This window comes from Eretmochelys imbricata, chromosome 2 (assembly GCF_965152235.1).
Source record: "Eretmochelys imbricata isolate rEreImb1 chromosome 2, rEreImb1.hap1, whole genome shotgun sequence".
In the NCBI taxonomy this organism is placed as follows: domain Eukaryota; kingdom Metazoa; phylum Chordata; order Testudines; family Cheloniidae; genus Eretmochelys; species Eretmochelys imbricata.
The window spans coordinates 30,012,774-30,034,870 of NC_135573.1; the positions used below are offsets into that span (position 1 = coordinate 30,012,774).

General features: G+C 37.0%; 1 protein-coding gene across 3 annotated transcripts in view; it reads left to right on the forward strand.

Moving 5' to 3' along the window:
- Positions 1-22,097, forward strand: part of CSMD3 (CUB and Sushi multiple domains 3) — a 1,168,908-nt gene that overhangs the window by 1,070,725 nt on the left and 76,086 nt on the right. For all 3 annotated transcript variants that reach the window (XM_077808852.1, XM_077808853.1, XM_077808854.1), the window contains 4 exons: positions 5,562-5,735; positions 8,069-8,242; positions 13,271-13,456; positions 18,404-18,577. In XM_077808852.1, the coding sequence (XP_077664978.1) occupies positions 5,562-5,735; positions 8,069-8,242; positions 13,271-13,456; positions 18,404-18,577 (708 nt within the window). The remainder of the gene's footprint in view (positions 1-5,561; positions 5,736-8,068; positions 8,243-13,270; positions 13,457-18,403; positions 18,578-22,097) is intronic.

A 22,097-nucleotide genomic window follows, 5' to 3' on the forward strand; every position in this document is an offset into this window, starting at 1 on the left:
ATGGACAAGTGTGACACATCTCAAAAAACAACAATTACAGAACAGGTAAGTAACTGTTTGTTTGTTTTTTTAATGGCAAAAAAAGTTACTGTGCATGTGCGACATCTATTTTACTAAACAAAACAATTTGTACTTTTTCCCAGACCAAAAACTTTATCCATATTGTAGGCTAAATGCGATAAAAACTTTCCATTAAAAAAAAGAGCGAGAGAGACTGGAGTACAAAGAAACACCAGCTTCTACACTGAATTGTACTTTTATATCTTCAAAATGTCCAGATAGATTTGTTTCAAACATTGTTAATAAAAGAAAAAAGAATCACACCTTCCCTGGCAGGAAGCCCTGAAAACAAAGGTTAGGATGGAAATTCTGAAAGGCCATTAACAACGGAAGTGGTAATAAATATGTGTGTGTGTACATGAGAGAGAGAGAGAGGGGAAAATGCAGCTATTGGTATGCTCACATTCTTATAAATATCAAATGGGCACTTTGGGATTCTTTCCATCACAGTCACCTTAACAAAAAATGACAAAAGAAGAAGAAATCTGGTAATAATCATTAAAATAGCTTGAGTCTCAAGGGAATCAAAGAAAAAAGACTAGAATAGAAGACAAGTAAAAATTACTCTTGCAAGTTTGCCAAATTTTAGTCGTAGTATTTTCATTTAAAAACCTGTTTCTTTGTCTCTTTTTTGCCTGTATAATGAGGCAGCCATTCTCAAAGATGTACAGACAAAGAAAGTAGTTTCCTTGGTTATGGGAACTTCAGTAAATGAAAGTTCTCAGAAGAGCCCCTCCTTTTCTGAATTTTTTCCTTTCATTTTGGCAGCCTATATATTAGCTTGCAATACAGAAAATCAAAACCAAGGAGTTCATTCTGGCTTTTCTTATATTGTTTGGTTTGGTTTGGTTTGGTTTCTCTCCATTTATTTTGTGAAGGAAGCCAAATCTGTGGTTGTGTGGGATTAAGAGGGGGAAATAAATAAAATTAAAAAAACCCCACCTTCTGGAATACACTAGTGAGTGTTTGCCTTTGTTAGGGCTGAGATGGATGTGCCTATAAATGAGTGTAGATTTCAGCAGTGGCCATAGAGGTTCTCTTATCAGAATATGCAGGAACTATGTATGTCTGTGCTGACAGGACATTTTCTGTAATATCCACATTTAAAAACAAGAAGACAGATACCATCAGTATGTAGTTTATCATCAGTTCCTGCCTGACAGATGGTGTTTTCAGAATTTATTAATTGGGGCTGATCCTAAAAGTCTTCACCTAGCTTTCACTCAGCTCTTCATCAGGCAAAATTTCTACTGAAGGCCAAGTAAATAATGGGTAAAAACTGGGTAAAACCTTCAGGACTTAGCCCCTAATACTTTTGGCTTATTTTTAGATTATCAGATAAAGGTGTCATGTTAGTATGACATATTATGCTATATTGAGGGGTTTTTAGCATGTATGATAGTTAGTTGCCTTTGGATTCTAGAATAGTAGAACTATCTTCATATTTTTTTTCTAGCTGTGGACCTAGATCCTTTCACTTCTGAAGCCCTACAGCCTGATTTCACCACAACCTCTGCTCTGGGATACTTCAGCTGGGAGCGAGACACGCTTCTGAACAGGGCCGGCTTTAGGTTTTTTGTCGCCCCAAGCGCAAAAAATAAAAGGGAGTGGCAGAGTGCTGCCCCTTGAAAAGTGTCACCCCAAGCACGTGCTTGGTTTGCTGGTGCCTAGAGCCGGCCCTGCTTCTGAACACTCAACAGTTGGGGTGAAAGTAGGCTGTACTATTCATAGAGGACAACTGAATCAATACATGTCCTTTTTCCTGAATGGTGAATATTTCAAAATTAGTCATGTAACATTTTTTATGTTCCCTAATTGGAAGTAGGAAGGCATAATTAAGCCACAGGGCCTCGGAATCTCTGAAAGGTAGGGTGAGAGCAATTTTGGAGTTAGGAGGAGCTAGTCTGGCAGGATCTGTGAAATTTTTAGGACATTTCAACCTTTCTCAAACTGTGTTCACATACCACTGCTAGACTGGGATAGATTTAAAATGAATTTTCTCTGTTACAGCCATGCAAATTTCCTGTGACATGTATGCACAGTTCCAGAAATTGCACCCAGATCCTAGAGTGGTTTATTTAATTGCTTCAGTACTGTTTTGCCAGGGAGATAGAGCCAGGTCTTCCTTGTGCTTAGGTCTTTTGCTCTGTTTCTGTCCTTCCCATGCTGCTCTTTGTGGGACAGGCTCCTTATTTCATCTTCTTGAAGAGGGTTAAACCATTCAGAAGTCAGACACAGGTTAAAACTTCAGTAAGCTAAAAGAAAGGGGATGCTCAGAGAAGAGTGTACTCTTTGTTACTAATACCCATTTTAGTAGTAATTATTTAAAATTTTAATATTAAATATTGGTTAACAGCTCTGTTTTCTCTGTGGGGAGGGTAGGTTACCATTCTTTTAAGCTCCTTAGTTTTTTGTTGTTGTTTTGTGTCCATTTGTTTGTTGTTATTTTTCCTTTCATGCACTTCTACATAGTTTACTCCCCCTCAGCATGGCCAGACTGTAGCTACCCCACATGCCTTAGAAAAGCATTTTCTTGATAGACCGTAAAATGAAATTTACTGCAGCTAGAGCGTAAAATGTTGAGGCAACCAAAAGTAGTTTACAGGTGGCATAAAATCTGGTCCCCTGCAACCTGTTTGATGTGAACTCCCATTGATGGGGAGAGAATCTTGCCAGTTCAATATCCACTCCTCCCCTTGGTAACAGGAAGGCCTGGTGGGTTGGGCCTTCTGGGGCCAAGTCTATAAAACCTACTAAAACAAAACTAGAACAAAATACAGTTTTTCTGGAAACTCAACAGGGACCATGAAGCAGACTTTTATAACAGGGGCATTATTTCAGGAACATATGACAAGGAATGCAGTTGTTCTTGTCCCTAGTACAGCATGGGGAGCATGTAATGGACAAGGCCCATGAGGGGAACAATAGCAGATGTGGGCCTCTACTCCTTGCTTAGGAAGGGTGTTGTGCAACTGGATCAGTGGTATGCATGAATTCATTCACTAGCAGTGTTGTGAATTTTGATGATATTATGGTGAGTCTCACAGTATATGGTGTCTTTCTTAAAGCATCAGGCGGTAGCCGTGTTAGTCTGTATCCACAAAAACAACAAGGAGTCTGGTGGCACCTTAAAGACTAACAGATTTATTTGGGCATAAGCTTTTGTTTTTTACCCACGAAAGCTTATGCCCAAATAAATCTGTTAGTCTTTAAGGTGCCACCTGTCTCCTTGTTGTTTCTTAAAGCATCAGCTGCTGGAGGCAACTGATTACAAGAGAATTTCAGCTTTTATTTTTTTTAAAAGAATGAAAAGGAGAGAAAATTCTGAAAATGTGACTTGAATGCATCCTAAATGCTCAGAAACCTAATAGCAAATAAATAGAATCCAAAACATAATAATTTAAAAATCCTCATGATTTTTAAGCAACCTTGTGATTTTGTGGGGCCTGACTCATTATTTTTGAATACTTGGACTTGGCAATACTGCACTGGCTAATGCACTGTCTATACCTCTTGCCTGACCTTATCTTTCCTTTTTGTGAGTTTTGTACTGCATTACACAGGTGGTGCAGCCTCTGAGATGCATCTTTAGTATCTGAATACTTGGTCTAATCTATTCCATATTTAGTTCCTCATCACCATACCGTCTGAGCACCTTACAGTAGTTTAGCTTTAAGCAACGTGGCTAATACCTGTCACATATGGTTCATTCTCACTGTCATCCTTTCCATAGGAGCCCATGTATTTGCACCTTATATGGTACAAATTCAAGATTGTTGCTATCTTATGGCTGCATGGTCAGGGAGGGAGACACTAACGTAATTTGAGGTTCACTCAGTATAGTCATTAATAAAGTAGAAAATAACTATCTTCCTTTATTTTATTTCAGTAACAGGGCATTTGCTGACCAGCTCATATTTTAGTACACAACATTTAATTAAATAGCAAAGATAACTAGAACTTGCTCACATTTATTGTACATGTGAATGCATTTGTAATTCCTTCAGCTACGTTTAGGGAAATAGAAAATATTTCTCAAGCACACATAGTGTACTTAGGGGAAGAAATTATAGTGTATCTCAGTTTGGTAATAAGTCCTTGTACTGCATTATAAGTGGCACTGGCTGCAATGACTATAACTAAAATCGCACGCTGGTTTCCATTATAAGACTTCATTTTCGGTTACATATAACTTTGCAAAACTTTACTCACTCAGGCTGAAATTTTCCATGACAGGGGTATGATTTCTTTTTGGAAAGTTTTAGCAAAACCAGCCATTTCCAAGAGGAAAATGAGGTAAATAAAACTTTGTTGTGTGGTTTCAGGGATGTGCCTTTTCTATTCCCGTGAAAATTCACCAAAATTTGGTCAAGTTATAAGCCTTTGAAAAATCACACTTCACACATGCTCAGTAGACGCTTAGTAGAGTTTGGCAGCTAAATTATCTACGATTCTCTCTCAGCTGTTTTTAATTATTGCTGACCAGATATCTAAATATAAGAAAACTCAGGCATAAAAGAAAACAATGAACCAATGAAAGAAAAGAAAGAGGAGAGAGGAAAATAAATGAGAGAAAAAAAGCAGGTGGGATTTTGCATCTCCACTATTTATCAATTAAAAGTAGAGATGGTGAAAATGTTTGGGTCAGATGTTTTTTCCACTGGAAAATGCTGTTTTGTCAATATCAAAACTTTCTCTGGGAACTTCTTGATTTAGACAAAATTCCATTTAGAAAATGAAAAAAAAAAATCAGTAAGGTTAAAATGGAAGGTTTCAAACTTATCAGAATAAAATGTTTCAATTTTTGTGTCAAAATTAAATTGTTTATAAATTTATTAAACTTTTATTATATTATAAATTATAAAATAATAACAAAAAAGTCAAGATTAGAAGAATTGTTTTGATTTTTATCAAAATTGAAATTTTGATTGACCTGAACCATTTTTTTCAGAATTTGCATTCCATGGGAAATATTGGAGTTTTTGTTTGTTTTTATACAATTTTGAGTTGAACAGAAATTCAGAGTTTTGACTGGCTCTAATTAAAATGTTAGTTAAAAACCACCAATCTTTTCTTGTGGGTATCAATTACGCATATTGGCCCAAATACACTGAAGCCAGTGGTCTTATTCCAGGGAAGAATTTAGCCCTTTTTGTTGTTGTTGAAAGGGGTAGATGCCTCAATTTGAAATTCTGGAATGCAAATTTGATAGTAAAAATACCACAGAAGCTCTTTGTTTGTTTGATTTGCATTTCTAATTTTTAGACATGATCTTTTTATGTATGAAAGAAGTATTTGGTTGTTTGTTTTCCATCGGCTTACAAATTATAATTTGAATGAAATCAATTAAAGAAATTGAGAAGTTAAACCTTGTTAAAAATATTCATTTTAAATGTAAAGAAGTAGATTATTTTTCATTAAGAGGGATATTTTAAATATTATCATATGTATTCTGAATCATAGTAATTTTTGGTTTTGTTACCATAATTTGAAAATTGCAGCTGGCCACTGTGGTGTTCCAGATCTCATAGTCAATGGTCAAGTGATTGGAGAGAATTATGGGTACAGAGACACAGTTGTGTACCAGTGCAACCCTGGTTTTCGCTTGATTGGTTCTTCTGTACGAATATGCCAACAAGATCACAATTGGTCTGGTCAGCTTCCATCCTGTGTGCGTAAGTAAGCATGGCAAAAGATATCTTATTTGTGCAATATGTTTACTGCTTACATTAGCTTATTGTACAAGTGCCCAAGTTCCATTTTGATTTCCAAAGGTGATTTAGGGCCGGATTTTTAAAAGATCAGACTCCTATAGAGCGTAGGCACCTAATTCCTATTTAAATCAATAGGAATTAGGCACCCAGCAGCTTTTGAAAATTCTACTTGATGTTCATCTGCATCTTGAGGCCCCTAAATACCCTTGAAAATCTGGCCCCTCAGAGACTGGCTTACTGAATATCAGTGGGGGACTAAGGAGCATAAGTGCCTATGTCACTTTTGAAAATGCTTTTGAGGATCTTACCTGAAAGTTTATGTGTATTTACTATTGATCAGTAGAAAGAGTTGTTAGATCTCAAATTATACTGTTAGAATTGAAGACAGAAATGTTCACATCAAGAAACTTGTTTAATTTTCACTGAGATTTTATTACTTATTTAATCAATAGTGTTTTATGAAAATTAGGGTCTTCATGTATGTTAACTAGGTTAACAGGTTACATAAGTTAACCTCACATGAGAAAAAACAAGTTTCTTCTTTAAATATATTCTTTTTAGTAAACTTGGGTTATGGTGAAAAGAGAGGGATGCAAAAAATTGGTATTATGAGTACTTATTTATTTATTTATTTATTTATTTACTTACTTATTTATTTAAAATGGTCCTTCTGAGACTGCTTGTCCCTTTCATAAGAGTGTATATGAAAGGTAATTGTGGAAATGCCAACTGTGGTTCATAATTAGTGTTAAATTGATATTATAGTATTGAAATTATTCTAATATTACTGACAATACCCTCTTTTTCATATACCTAGAGCTTTATAATAGAAAGCCCTGGCCATAAAAATCTCAACTAATCACAGTGGAACCAGTTCTGTTGTTATCCCATTACCTAAGTTGTTCATTTGTCATTTGATTTACTTATGATAGAGGTTTCTGAAAATAATACTTTATTACTGTAGTTAATAGTAATAAATTATAAATAAAGTACAGAAACACACACACACACACACACAAACACACACCTCATTGTTCTGTTCCTATTTGTAAAAAGAAAAGGAGTACTTGTGGCACCTTAGAGACTAACCAATTTATTTGAGCATGAGCTTTCGTGAGCTACAGCTCACTTCATCGGATGCATACCGTGGAAACTGCAGCAGACTTTACATATACACAGAGAATATGATGTGTATATATAAAGTCTGCTGCAGTTTCCACGGTATGCATCCGATGAAGTGAGCTGTAGCTCACGAAAGCTCATGCTCAAATAAATTGGTTAGTCTCTAAGGTGCCACAAGTACTCCTTTTCTTTTTGCGAATACAGACTAACATGGCTGTTACTCTGAAACCTGTTCATATTTGTAATCATTCAGCAATGGATTAATGCCACTACTCTTTTTGTTCAAGATAGAAATAAGTATTGGACATTAGGGAACGAGTTTATTTGTCAATAATCTTTAAAGCAAGAATGAAACATAGTTCAACAGGAATTTCCAAAGCACTGGGTTAACATCAACAGCAGAACTGAAAAATAATTGCTCCTGGGTCATTGCTAACAGTAAAGAAGGTGAACATAGTTTCGTTCTTCACAACCAATTATAGAAGCTGTTTTGTTGAACACAGTGGAATTGTGCAGTACAATACATCAGAAAAGGGCAAGGAGGTTGACTAAAGGATTGTAGCAATGAAAGACATACCATTAAACATTGCAATTGTCCATAATGTTACAATAGATGTCTAGAAGTGTTAGTACTGTAAACTCATAGCTTAATAGAAGTAGACAATAATATTGATTTCTCTTTTATTTGTCTATCAGTTATATTGTTAATGACATTCATAATTTTATTATGTATTTCTATAGTACTGCTTGTTTAGATGTAATGATCATGACCATTTGACATTGGAAATGCACTGTGCTAAATGATTAGGCACCACGGACAGATATTTTATGATTAACCTTTTGTACCATACATTCCTAACCAATTAAAATGCCATTCAGAAAGAAAAAAATAAGGAGAATTTTGAGATACAGTTTTAGTTGTAAGCTCTTTATCATGTTTAGAAAATAAGGGCCTGATCCCCACAAGTGCTCAGCACCTCCTGAAAGATACTAAGCTCGTTTAGTTCTCATTAAGATCAAATGAATTGACAGCTTTAAATACCTCTTGGGGGGGCACTCAGTACCTCATAAGATCTGACCTTTAGAATTCTACTAAGTAATCATCACTATTACATGATACCATGAAAAGTGACAGCAGTATGCTCTTCACTCTTGTTTTTTCCTGATGTTAGCTGTTAGCTGTGGCCATCCTGGTAGTCCGATTTATGGAAGAACAAGTGGAAATGGTTTCAACTTCAATGATGTTGTGACTTTCTCTTGTAATACTGGATATGCCATGCAAGGGCCAACAAAAGCGCAGTGTCAGGCTAATAGGCAATGGAGCCATCCACCACCAATATGTAAAGGTATGATTACAAATGTTTACAGATTTGGAGGTTGCTCTGAATATGAAAAAAGAAATAAAGGGACACTGTCAAAGCAAAGCATATATGTTTAAAAATCATCATGGGAATTACTTATAGAAAATTTGAGTATTTAAACAGAACACATTTTCTACATCTAATTTTATTTTTCACCACTTAACAATTAGTTTGCTGTTTGCATTTCACTCAGACTGAACTATGAAATTAAACTGGGCAGTTTCATTTTAGTTCCTATTGTTTTTATTTTCAGGTACTCATTCATGAGCAAAATTCAGGGGATGGAATTTAAAAGGTCTTCACTGAAATTAAAACTAAAATAGAAACATGAAAACATTTACATGAACATAGAAACCTTTTTAAAATAAAATCTAAATTTGAGGTCTTATACTCACTTATAATGTCTTTTAAAAGCCTGTTTTCTCATTTTTCACTGTATAATTGATTTTATAGAAGTAACTTATTTAACCCAAATTTCTTTGTAGCAGATTTTAGAACCTTTTCTTTGTACAAATGAAATGACACTTTGTACCAACAGGCCCAAACGAGACACCCAGGTTAGGAACCTAAAGCCATATTTAGGCACCTAAATAAAAGTAATCTGTTCATAAGATATACTTCCATTGATTTAACTGGAGACATAGGGCATGTGGTATATCTGAAAAGCATGCCTCTTTTAAACAGGGGACAAATATAGATGTAAAAGCCCAACTTTGAATATATAGTTTGGCCTGTATAGATAACTTCAGTTATCACCATGCCTAGAAAGATTCTTGGAAGCGCTAAAATGTTGCATTGACAGTAAATGATTCACACCTTCACCTTTGGATTTTATTATGGATAGGGAATAAATGAAGCAGTATCTTAAAACAAAATAATTGTTTCACTGTATGCATATGAATGAAATTGTCATTCTCCAAATCCAATATAAAGATATTATAAACCTTAACTCGGGGACTAGAAAATGTCTCAATGTGTTATTGTCAAGGTTCCTTCCCCACTCTGAACTCTAGGGTACAGATGTGGGGACCTGCATGAAAAAAACCCTAAGCTTATTTTTACCAGCTTAGGTTAAAACTTCCACAAGGTACAAACTATTTTACCTTTTGCCCTTGGACTTTATTGCTGCCACCACCAAGCGTCTAACAAATATATAACAGGGAAAGAGCCCGCTTGGAAATGTCTCCCCCCCCCTCAAAAAAAATCCCCCCAAACCCTACACCCCCTTTCCTGGGGAAGGCTTGATAAAAATCCTCACCAATTTGCATAGGTGAACACAGACCCAAACCCTTGGATCTTAAGAACAATGAAAAAGCAATCAGGTTCTTAAAAGAAGAATTTTAATTGAAGAAAAAAAGTAAAAGAATCACCTCTGTAAAATCAGGATGGTAAATACCTTACCGGGTAATCAGATTCAAAACATAGAGAATCCCTCTAGGCAAAACCTTAAGTTACAAAAAAGACACAAAAACAGGAATATACATTCCATTCAGCACAACTTATTTTATCAGCCATTTAAACAAAACAGAATCTAATGCATATCTAGCTAGATTACTTACTAAATTCTAAGACTCCATTCCTTTTCTGTTCTTGGCAAAAGCATCACACAGACCGAGAGAACCTTTGTTTCTCTCCCACCTCCAGCTTTGAAAGTATCTTGTCTCCTCATTGGTCATTTTGGTCAGGTGCCAGCGAGGTTATCCTAGCTTCTTAACCCTTTACAGGTGAAAGGGTTTTTCCTCTGACCAGGAGGGATTTAAAGGTGTTTACCCTTCCTTTTATATTTATGACAGTTATATACAGTTGAATAGCAATTGTTTTTATCAGACCATAAAAGCAAAGCCACATCACCTTCTGTCATGTCAATATACCCTTGAAATTTTAAAATTTGTATTTGGTTTTATTTTTTCATTTTCAATTATTATAAATATACTACTGTTCCCAATAAAACACAGAAGATTATAGCCTAGTTTCCTTGGATCAGCCCTTTTGCTACTGATCAAAGCTTTTACAGCAGTGTCTTTTGAAATGAATATATTGATACACAAGAACTGGAGGGTTACAGAAATATGTTTTGAAGATTTAAAAAATTGTCTCCCCTTAGAAAATATGTAGTTCTCCAGAAATCCTGATTTCATCGAAGTAGAAATAGCATCAAAGAGCTATCCTGCAGCTGAGTCAGCATCATGTGGGCTTCCTGAAATTTCCTATGAGCTTGGGTTCTAGGATGATACAGAATGTTTAATCGTATAGTGTGTTTATATTCATCTTACTTAATACATTTTCCTTCCAATTAGATTCATCACTGTGCCTTGAGCCCTAGTGAAAAACCATTTACAGAACTTTATTTTAAAATTTTTATTTGTAGTTAAGACATTATTATTCTTTTTTTAATTCACAATAGAAAACTCCCACTGTGTACTAAGAGCAGCAGGTATATTTGGTCTTCAGCCCAATAGCAATAAATTATCCTGGTGTTCTGGTATTTCCACAATAATGTACCATACTCCCTATTATATGTTATTGCCTATAGGGATCAGAGGCTCAATAAATGTATTGGTCACATTGATTTATGAAAACTTTACACACATTCATGAAATCCTAAATTGTTCATAGGGTACAACAGAGTACAAGAGAGCTAAGTGTTTGCATCAGATCATTGATACTGGTCTTTTTAAGGTGCAGCAACTCTAGTTATGACTTCGATGATACTGAGATTTGCACGGATTAAAAAAAAATATTAATCTACATACCTACTTAAAATGGGTAGTCTCTCAAATACCTGCAAACTTACATATTGTCCGTATGTCCAATGCACACTATAACATTCTTAAAAGTGCTGTACCTTTTCTGAAAGGTCGCTATTTCAATTATAAGAAAACCACAGCAGTGCTCATACTGATTATTATAATGACCAGAGCTTTTTGCAGTTTACGCTAAATGATCAGTATTTAAGAGTGATGTAGAACTAATACGTTTTTTCATTTTATTGAAAGTGAATACATCATAGTATCTATGTTCATGTACAATTACTATAAAACACTTGATCTTAAAACAGAAAATAGAAATTGAGTCCAGAAACTCCCTATAAGCCACAATTAACACTCTGTCCACTCAACCTATCTACTGAAATAAAAGGCCTGGGTGAATAGATAAGTCTTGACTTGAAGGCTAATAAAGTCAGGCCAGAAGAAGAATAGCTTCCAGATGTCTTATTCTCTCCAATGAAAATGCTTGATGTACAGTCATCACATGTCATTACTGGAGCATCCCAGCAAATTCCACGGTTTGTGATGGAATGTAAAATAGCTTTAAAACACCCAGGATGAAAAATATGTAAGGTTGTGTAAGTAAGAATCAGTTCCCTGTGTTGTACCTAGAAATAGATTACTAGGATTTCCAATCTACAGAGTATTCCAGGGCCACAGGTATGATATGATGATATGCACAGTTAAGTAGGGTGGGCCATACCATTCTGCATGTAGTATACAGATTACCTTCAATGGTAACTTCATGTAGTCTGCATTGTAATGATCTGTCCTGGAGGTGATGAGCATGGAGAACCATGATGAGTTCTGCATCCAAAAAGAAAGGTCACAACCCCTAACCAGATGCAGATGAAGAAAACTGCTCTTAGCTACTTTTTCAAAGTAGGAATCTAGGAGAAGCTGAGGATCCCAAATAACCAACCAGGCTGTTCACGTCATTAACAAAAGCTCCCTTCAGTGAAAGGTGGAGATAGCCTGTCTGTCTGTCTCTCTATCTATCTAACTTCCCCCCTAAGCTAGTCAATGGAAGATGCCAACCAGAGGGGTGTATGCTAAGCCCTGCCCCTCTCTTAGAGATAGTCACCTAAATCCAGGAGGCAAGGAGACACCTAGCTCTGCTAATGAGTCTCTGCTGTGAACCCTCTCCTTTAGCAAGAAGCTGAGGAGGAAGGGGAAGTGGTGATCTTCTTATCGTGTTTATCCTAGTGATTAGAGTGCTTACTGGGATGTGAAAGACTGAGGTTCAATTGAAGAGGGGTCTGCCACCTTTTAGGAGAGTGCTCTAACCACAGAGCTATGGGACAGTCTGTGGGGTTCCCTGAATCTCTCCTGTTGAAGTTGTTCCACTGTAGATAAATAATGAAAGAGTGATTGTGGAAAAAGGACTGTGCCTTTCAACTCTCAAGTGGATGTCCTAACCACTGGACTACATGGTCATTCTCACACTTTCTGCCCCCTGTGGTCCATTGACTATTTAAATATATATCCATAGTGGAACAGTCATTGGACGAGGGAGGGAAAATAGCTCTGCTTTAATCACTGGGTTACAGGAACAACAGAGTCCTGTGGCACCTTAAAGACTAACAGCTTTATTTGGGCGTAAGCTTTTGTGGGTAAAAAACCACTTCTTGTATCTGAAGAAGTAGTTTTTTACCCACGAAAGCTTATGCCCAAATAAATCTGTTAGTCTTTAAGGTGCCACCGGACTCCTTGTTGTTTTTGTGGATACAGACTAACACGGCTACCCCCTGATACTGGGTTACAGGATGGGCACCACCTCCTTCTTCTCCCCCTCTGTCTGGCTTTTGAATGGGACCCAATCTGTTAAGCAGTTTCTGAGCATGCCTACTGGATTACACCATGCACATGCCCTATTAGGCCAAATGCCTGCCTTCTCCTGGTTTGTGAATCACTCTGTGGGTTTAAATGGGAGCATCTAAGCATCCTGATGCCTGGAGTGAGGAAGCATTGCACATGGCCAGAGACGGATGTGTAGGTGCCAAAGGAACTTTTACTCTGAAAACTTAGGCATCAAGTGAATTTAGGTGCCTTGCATGGTTCGATGGGATATTTGCATATCATAATGGTCCCAAAACTGGGAGTTAGGTGCCTAATGGACTTAGGTGCCTAAATCCTTTTGTGCATCCAGACCTCAGTAATAAAGCTATTACAAATTTATTTTATAAAACAATATATTATACATGTGTAATCTAAAAATGAGTTTCAAATGTATCACTTTTTGTAGTGATCAACTGTTCTGATCCTGGAATCCCTGCAAATTCCATACGAGAAAGTAAAATAGAACATGGAAATTTCACCTATGGAACAGTGGTGTTTTACGACTGCAATCCTGGACATTTTTTATTTGGATCTTCAGTTTTAGTCTGTCAACCAAATGGTCACTGGGATAAGCCACTACCTGAATGTATTAGTAAGTAGATAATGTGTATTTTTCTGTAAGATAAAAAAAATTGGGTCATATATTTTATTATGTTTTACACTGATTTTGCTGTATACAGTAGATTTGTCTCATCTCTCTCTACATGTAGGCACTCAGTTAGATGGTGATGGTAGAAGTTAGACAGACAGATCCTATATACATAAGTTTTTAAAATGTGTGATAACCATATAAGGCCACAAAGGCAGCAGAGGTATCTCATGTTTGTTATACATGGTGTTTGAAAGTGTTATCTGTGGAGAGGCCACTCAAAAAGACTCTACTTCTTCGGCATATCACAGAAGAATGATCCTTGGGAGTACTGTCTATCAGTAGAAGAGGTGTTTGGGAGCAGGGGTGTATCCAATAGGGGTGCAGCTACATGGATGCACTGACCAAAAGGCACTTTCATTGCACTAAATAATGACACTATAAGGTGTCATGCACTATAATGCACTATAAGGTGGGTAGAAAGCTGGCTAGATTGTCGGGCTCAACGGGTAGTGATCAATGGCTCCATGTCTAGTTGGCAGCCAGTATCAAGTGGAGTGCCCCAAGGGTCGGTCCTGGGGCCGGTTTTGTTCAATATCTTCATAAAAGATCTGGAGAATGGTGTGGATTGCACCCTCAGCAAGTTTGCAGATGACACTAAACTGGGAGGAGTGGTAGATACGCTGGAGGGGAGGGATAGGATACAGAAGGACCTAGACAAATTGGAGGATTGGGCCAAAAGAAATCTGATGAGGTTCAATAAGGATAAGTGCAGGGTTCTGCACTTAGGATGGAAGAATCCAATGCACCGCTACAGACTAGGGACCGAATGGCTAGGCAGCAGTTCTGCGGAAAAGGACCTAGGGGTGACAGTGGACGAGAAGCTGGATATGAGTCAGCAGTGTGCCCTTGTTGCCAAGAAGGCCAATGGCATTTTGGGTTGTATAAGTAGGAGCATAGCAAGCAGATCGAGGGACGTGATCGTTCCCCTCTATTCGACATTGGTGAGGCCTCATCTGGAGTACTGTGTCCAGTTTTGGGCCCCACACTACAAGAAGGAAGTGGATAAATTGGAGAGAGTCCAGCGAAGGGCAACAAAAATGATTAGGGGTCTAGAACACATGACTTATGAGGAGAGGCTGAGGGAGCTGGGATTGTTTAGCCTGCAGAAGAGAAGAATGAGGGGGGATTTGATAGCTGCTTTCAACTACCTGAAAGGGGGTTCCAAAGAGGATGGCTCTAGACTGTTCTCAATGGTAGCAGATGACAGAACGAGGAGTAATGGTCTCAAGTTGCAGTGGGGGAGGTTTAGATTGGATATTAGGAAAAACTTTTTCACTAAGAGGGTGGTGAAACACTGGAATGCGTTACCTAGGGAGGTGGTAGAATCTCCTTCCTTAGAGGTTTTTAAGGTCAGGCTTGACAAAGCCCTGGCTGGGATGATTTAACTGGGAATTGGTCCTGCTTCGAGCAGGGGGTTGGACTAGATGACCTTCAGGGGTCCCTTCCAACCCTGATATTCTATGATTCTATGATTCTATGACACTGGACCTCTAAAGCTGTAGTGGAAGCTGCATAGGAGCTGCAAGGTTTTCAACAGCAAGCCCTTGAGTTGTACAGGGAGATTCTTTTCCTCAATTCTTTTTGTAGGTCCCTTTACAAAGACTTGTTCTGGGACTAGGCTTTCTCTATTGTATGAGAGATCCGGTAGAGAGAGGAAACAAGATTAAGAGTTCTTAATCTAGTCATTTTGGCAACGTTTCTGGAAGAGTGTGGACAAATTCTGCATGTATTATTTATCCTTTTGCCAAGATTTTTCTCTTCCCATTTTCTCACAGCAGTTCTTAGTTTTCAATTCTTCCAGTTTTTTTTTAAATGATCTTCATTCCAGGAGTCTTCCTTATCTTTGATATAATTTGTAGTTATTTACAACTCTCATTTGTTAAACTGGCATTAAAGTTTGGGGTCCCTTTGAAGCAGAAAAAACATTACCGGAATAGTGTAGTTTTCAAAAACAGCCATTAGAAATCCAAAAATTTCAGAAACTAACAAATTTATTTGGGCATAAGCTTTTATGGGCTAGAACGCACTTCATCAAATGCATGGACTGGAAAATACAGGAGCAGGTATAAATACATGAAATACATTTGGTAAGGCAAATTGCATCTTTTCATGTATTTTATACCTGCTCCTGTATTTTCCACTCCATGCATCTGATGCAGTGGGTTTTAGCCCACAAAAGCTTATGCCCAGATAAATTTGTTAGCCTCTAAGGTGCCACAAGGACTCCTCATTATTTTTGCTGATACAGACTAACATGGCTACCACTCTGAAAAAATTCAGAGTTAAGGTTAAATGGAAAGGAAAGCCAAACATATGAAAGCATGAAAATGCACAGGTAAGGCACTGTCATAACCTTAGCTCTGTCTCAATAGCGATGCCCTGAGGGAAAAAGAAACCCAGGAACTCTAAAAGAACCTTATCCATTCATAATAAGCAGTTTCGTCTCATCAGTAACTACATCATTAAAATGCCTTACTATTAATCATCTTCTAATTTGACCTCCTTTACAGCCATGCACAATCCACAAACAGAATTCATGTTATAGTTGTTTGATTAAAAATAGCAGGCTAATGGCAGTCTTTCCCCCCTTTTCATTAGGGACTTAAACTTGCAGAGCGCTGAGCATTCTTATCCAGAAAGCACATAAGCACATGCTTAATTTTCACATAGCAGTCAAGGGACAAAAGTTAAGCACACACTTAAATGATTTGCTGGATCGAGGCCGGAATGCTCATCACTTTTCAGAAAACACATGCCAACTATTATACAAATGTGATACAGACTGAGTGTATAAATGCAAAACTCCAAGCCTGAGATCATTAAATTATAATGCTATAATAACAAGAGCTAAGGTTAGTGAATGATGATCTTCACACAGCATTAATCATGTACCGTATGTAGTCAACCAGTGGTCTGTTACGCACAATTTCAATGCTAAAAACCTTGCAGTCTTCTTCAGATCTAATATGTCCACAACCATAGATTGAATACCTCTCTTTAAGCCCTTATGGAAGAAGATGATGAAGGGAGGATGGGAGGGTGGAAGTGGCAGTTCACTAAATCAGTACAGTGGCTATTCTATTATCAAGGTATTTGCTGCTCTAAGCCATAGTCTTCATGAAGCACTTAGAAAAAAATGTCTTTGATCCGACATGAACACGTTCCACAAAGTAGGCGTAAAGTAACAAAGAGGGGGAGATGCAAGGCTAGAATTGTTATGGGGACAGAAATAAGGTGATTTGGATGCCTTAACACTCTGCATTTTCATAAGTGCAATGTTTGGTCTCTTTCAAAGTCCAACCTTTGCTCTGAATTCTCTGGGTTTTTAATGGTTGCTTTTAAATAAGTACATGTTCTTGTAAGGATTTTTACTTTCAAGTCACTGATATGTACCCTGAAACTTAACAACATTTTTTTTTCCGATAGATAAATATAAGAGCAATTAAACCTTACTTGAAAATGCGCCCCATTTCAAATTCCAACAGACTTTTTATTTCTTTTCAGCACTGCAGGGCAAACCGTTGTTTCCTTGACATACATAATCCATGTGTCTGCTTTTCTACATAGTAGTGCATAAGGCCTTTTTTCTCTTTATTTTATTCTTATAAAATAGATACCTGTTGGGCTAAACATGATAACTTTATAACTTTTATAAAACTTTCTAATAGATATTAGATTGCTGAAACAATTTCAATGGCTTTACCAGGATTTAAAATGCAGAACTTTGTAAAATACTATTTTTGGCCAATTTCTACAAATGCTTTTCACAAGATTTTGTTATAGGTGTGTTTAAGAGACAAGTAAAAGAAAAAAGTAATCAGCATCACTTATTATGGAATTCTCTCTTTGCTGTCTTCAGTGTAATTACATAATATCAGCTTACATCTTCTTTTCTCACCAGTGTTGTATATGAAGTTGAACATTGGTCAGATAACACTGTCTGCAGTCCACGCAGCACACACCCTAAAGGTGTAAGGATAAAAGCTTCTGAGTCAATCTTAATAAAAAGCTAATTCAGCCTGAAAGGAACGCTGCTTATGTGTAATTTGGCTTTTCTAAAGCCCTGATCCCTAGCTCCCAGGGAGACACATTACTCCAAAGAAAGTAGGGTGGGGAAAGGAGGTGGAAAAGGTGGAGCTGTTAAAGGATGGTCCAAGTGTTTTCAATTCCCAGGTGCACTGAGAGCTTACAAAGGAATTGTACCTAGCTCAGGCATAATTGCTTCACAAGCTACCCTTGGGACTCCGCATTGCCCCTAAGACAGGCCATAGCCTTAAAGGCAAAATATGGTCTTTATGTTTCAAAATATTGGGACCCAATTCCTGCTCCCCATAAACACATCAGGAAATCAAGCAAAAGGTTTTGCCCATAATTCTAGCCCCTAGAAAGAGCTGCATGGGAGTATCATGAGCAATGATTTAAGATCAGTGGATTTGAGCCACATGTATATGCATTTATAAAATGGGAGCTAGCAGTGACCCCTATATATCGCCTCCCTCTGCACCCAAAGTAGAATAGTTCTACTCTGAATGGCTATATGGATATAGTTATGCAGAGACCAGCCCTAAGGTACAGGCATCTTGTGTATTTTTTATATATATACATACATCTAATGCCTGGACCTTAGGGCTCATCTCAGCAGAAATGTTAGAAGCATATTATCATTATTTTTGGGTAATGTACACATGACCCTTCAAGAGACATCTGTTTCACAGCATCTGTCAGGATTTGATTCTTGATATATCATTCATATTTAATAAATTGACATTAAAGAATCCAGCTTCTTCAAAAGATGTATGTATAAAATATGGGAATTCTAATGGTAAATGTAAGACGTTTGATCGGTGATTATAATATTTTTTTATCTTCAATAATTATGTATTGTAGTGATTGACTGTGGCCATCCTGGCATTCCTCCTAATGCAGTCCTGTCTGGAGAGAAGTATACATTTGGGTCTACTGTTCATTATACTTGCACAGGAAGGCGATCACTATTAGGCCAATCATCTCGCACATGTCAATTAAATGGACATTGGAGTGGATCTCTGCCTCATTGCTCAGGTACTGCTTTTGAAGTATGTGAACATGCTCTTGAAAACATTTTAAACTTCCATAGGTTTTGGTGGAAGTCTGTTTGCTTGTTTTATTATTTGAAAAACAAATAAAATATTTAAAATATCCATCAAAAATATGCAGTTGGTAGAAGTGCCATAAAAATAAGTAAAATTATTTTTACAAGCCAATCCAGTAGGAAAACTGAACTCTGTTAATAACATTTAATATGAAGGGAAATGACATGCTCAATGGGACGGGATAAGTGACCATTTGGCTTTGAACATGTATATTTTTATTGTATGCACATTGCTGATAAGAATATTGGTTTCCAGAGGATGACCTCCTGCACCGTTATTTCCTCAAGATAATGATTTCAATTTTATATAACTTGAAAAGTGACTCATGATTTGATCTCACAGCCCTCAAGTTAAGTCTAAAATATGTATTGCATCTGCCCTTTCTGTACCTCAAGCGCTTTAACTCATTTCAAGCATGGGATGAGGTTGTTTTGGTTTTGCATGGTAACTAGTGAATCATATTGAATGGAAATGGGCCCAAATCACAAAAAAATGAGATCCTCATTTTGAACATACCAAAACTGAGGAGTGCTCCAATCCATGCTTTTGGTTTAGTCCAGTACACCTAGAGAGGCCAACTGAGAAGAACATATCTGAGACATACACAGAGTTAAGGGGCTTTTAGATCTGGGGTTGTACTTCAAGCCCATTTCTCATCTTCGCTAAGTTTTACTTCTCAATAAATACACAAGTTTATTTTTTCTCTTGGCAACATCATACTTCCATCACATAAGTTACAGCAATCAATATTTTCATCTTGGAGCATTTTCAGATCTATATTGCTTTGATTATAAGAACATAGCTATTTTAATGTTCAGGAACTAGGAAGAAGCCATGGGCCATATTCTCTCCTGAATTCTGCCTACACAGAAAATGATGTGCTAGTCTGACATCCTAGACTCTGCTGCCATCCTAATCTCATGGCCAAATTTGATATAATTCAGAATAGCCTTTGGCTTTTTAATAATATTTCATTGTCCCCACCTTTTATTTCTCTGGCTATTTAGACTATAAATTCTTAATTTTAGGCACTCTGTTAATATACATTTGTACAGCACCTAGCACAATGGGGCCCTAATTTCAGCTGGTATCTCTAGTATTACTAAAATAGAAATGATAAATAATTATAATGAAAATAATAATTTTAGATGAAGATCTTGCTGTTAAGATCCAAAAGGGAGCCTGACCACAAAGAAAATGGGCATGTCATGCCTGAAGTCAGATTGCTTGCTTGCTCACTTTGCCTGAACCAGCATAGTAATGATGTGATAAGTCAAATAACTATTATTTTCAGTGAGTCAGGGTTTACTCAGGGGCTAAGCCTGTTCGTAAGACATCCGGCAGGTAGATGTGGTTAAGAGCACCTGCTGATGTTGTTATCCTGCTCCATCAGTTCCTCTTCTTCCATAAATCTTCATTTATCAACATAACATGTGATTGTTCATTTTTATAATTTTTCACCTAATTTCACCCAGGGTATATTCTCACAGAAATCAGTTGGAGTATTGCCACTGACTTCAATGGAAGCAGGTTCAGGTTCCTGTTGCATATGATTAGAGCTGCTCATCCTGTGAAAAACAGCATGGAATTTGAATCTATTTATAAATTTGAAATGCAGACTAGATTCGCCAAACCTAGTTTTTTTTAAAACCAGGAGAGAGTGTGTGTGTGTGTGTGTGTGTGTGTGTGAACAGAATCAACAGAATTAGTCTTTGAGTTTCTGGATTTAAACAAAACTCCAAACTTAAAAATATCCAAAGAGTAGGGTGCAGACACACACAGAATTAGACTGTAAAAAATATTCACATAGATTTTAGTGAACATAAAATGATAGTTTTTTCACAACTCTGCGGATATTACATTGGATAATTGAGATAAATACTTCAAAATAGTATAAATGAATAAATATATACAATTTAAAAAAAAATAATTAAGATATTCTCTCACTCTCACGCATATTGTGAGGAAGCTCAAAGGTCAAATCGGTGTCTAGGAAAAAATGAAGCCAACTTCTATAAGAGAAACCTTTATATACTTCTGCATTTGCAGAGATTCAAATGTGGGTCACATTGAGCAAAACTCAGATTTGTTATAAAGTGGGTAGAACCTTAATGATGTCACCCACTTATATTAGATCTGAAAACAAAACACCACTAGCTCTGGCAACCTGAATTTATGTGAAGTCATTATTTTTCACTAATATTTTCTATAACTTTAATTCCATGTTTCATAAATAAATAAATAAAAGACTTGGACCTGGTGCCTAGGTTGTTTCATGGAGCATATTAGAAAGCCATACAAAAAGAGACAGAAAGTGAGAGGATTCACAGCCCTTTTTAGTATAGGCAGGAATTCACATAGGTTTGTCATGTGTTTCCTGAAGCAGTCTGCTGCTTGGCCATCTGCATTTTAAATTATGCTTCAGATCCAGAGCTAGTAGGAGTTGAGTTGTCCCACTGACATCAGCTGATGTTTTTTGACAAATACCTTTTGGGAATCACACACATGTCATCTGGAGAGAGCAGAGTTCTTGTGGAACTCACAGAAACTCAAAATTACTGTTACATTCAGCATAGTCACTGCCATGCATTTAAATAAGCTGTCTGGCCATGGATACCTTCAATAAAAATGGAAAGCCAAATTCTCTGCTGGTGTAGTTCTGGTGTAACTCTAGTAACATCAGTGGAGTTATGCCAGCAGAAAATTTGGTCCAGATGTGGGGGCAGAAAATATCTGCATATAGATGGAGAAAATCATGGTTGAATCCCTGCAATTAGGAGGTCAACGTAACTATTGTCTACATAACACTACTGGAGCCATTACCACTGTCATTTTATGATAAAAATAGTCACTAACACATGGTCTTTTTGCTAGTCCACTCTAACATTCCATCAAGCTGGACTGTGATTAACCTTCCTTGGAAGGTCAAGGTAATCATTCCTAGACATTTTTTAACAAATAGATTTAAGTCTGTATATTAGTAACAAAAAGATGGCAAATCAGAGCGCATAATGGGATTAATTTATTAGGGAAAGGTATGACACACCTTTGTAAGGCACCAAGCCCTTTTTTACTTCAATCACAATAAAAGTTGTAGCAGTAGGAGTAGTGCCTAGGAACTGGTTGAAAATGGGGATCATTGTACTAGGCATTGTACAAATACAGAGTAGTAGACGCTCCCTGTCCTGAATGTTTTGCAATCTAAATAGACAAGATGGACAAAATGTAGGGGATGTATCCAAAATTAGGACCCTAACCACTTTAACTAGGGCGCTTTTGGTGTAATGCCTAAAACATAGTGACCAAAATGTTCAAACTTGATGTCTTAAGTTAATCACCTCAATAAGCGGCTTGAATTTTGGAAATCCTGAGTGTTCAGAACCTCCATTGACTTGACTGTATTTTGGGTTTGGGGAGTTGTGGATATTCACCATCTTTGAAAATCTGGC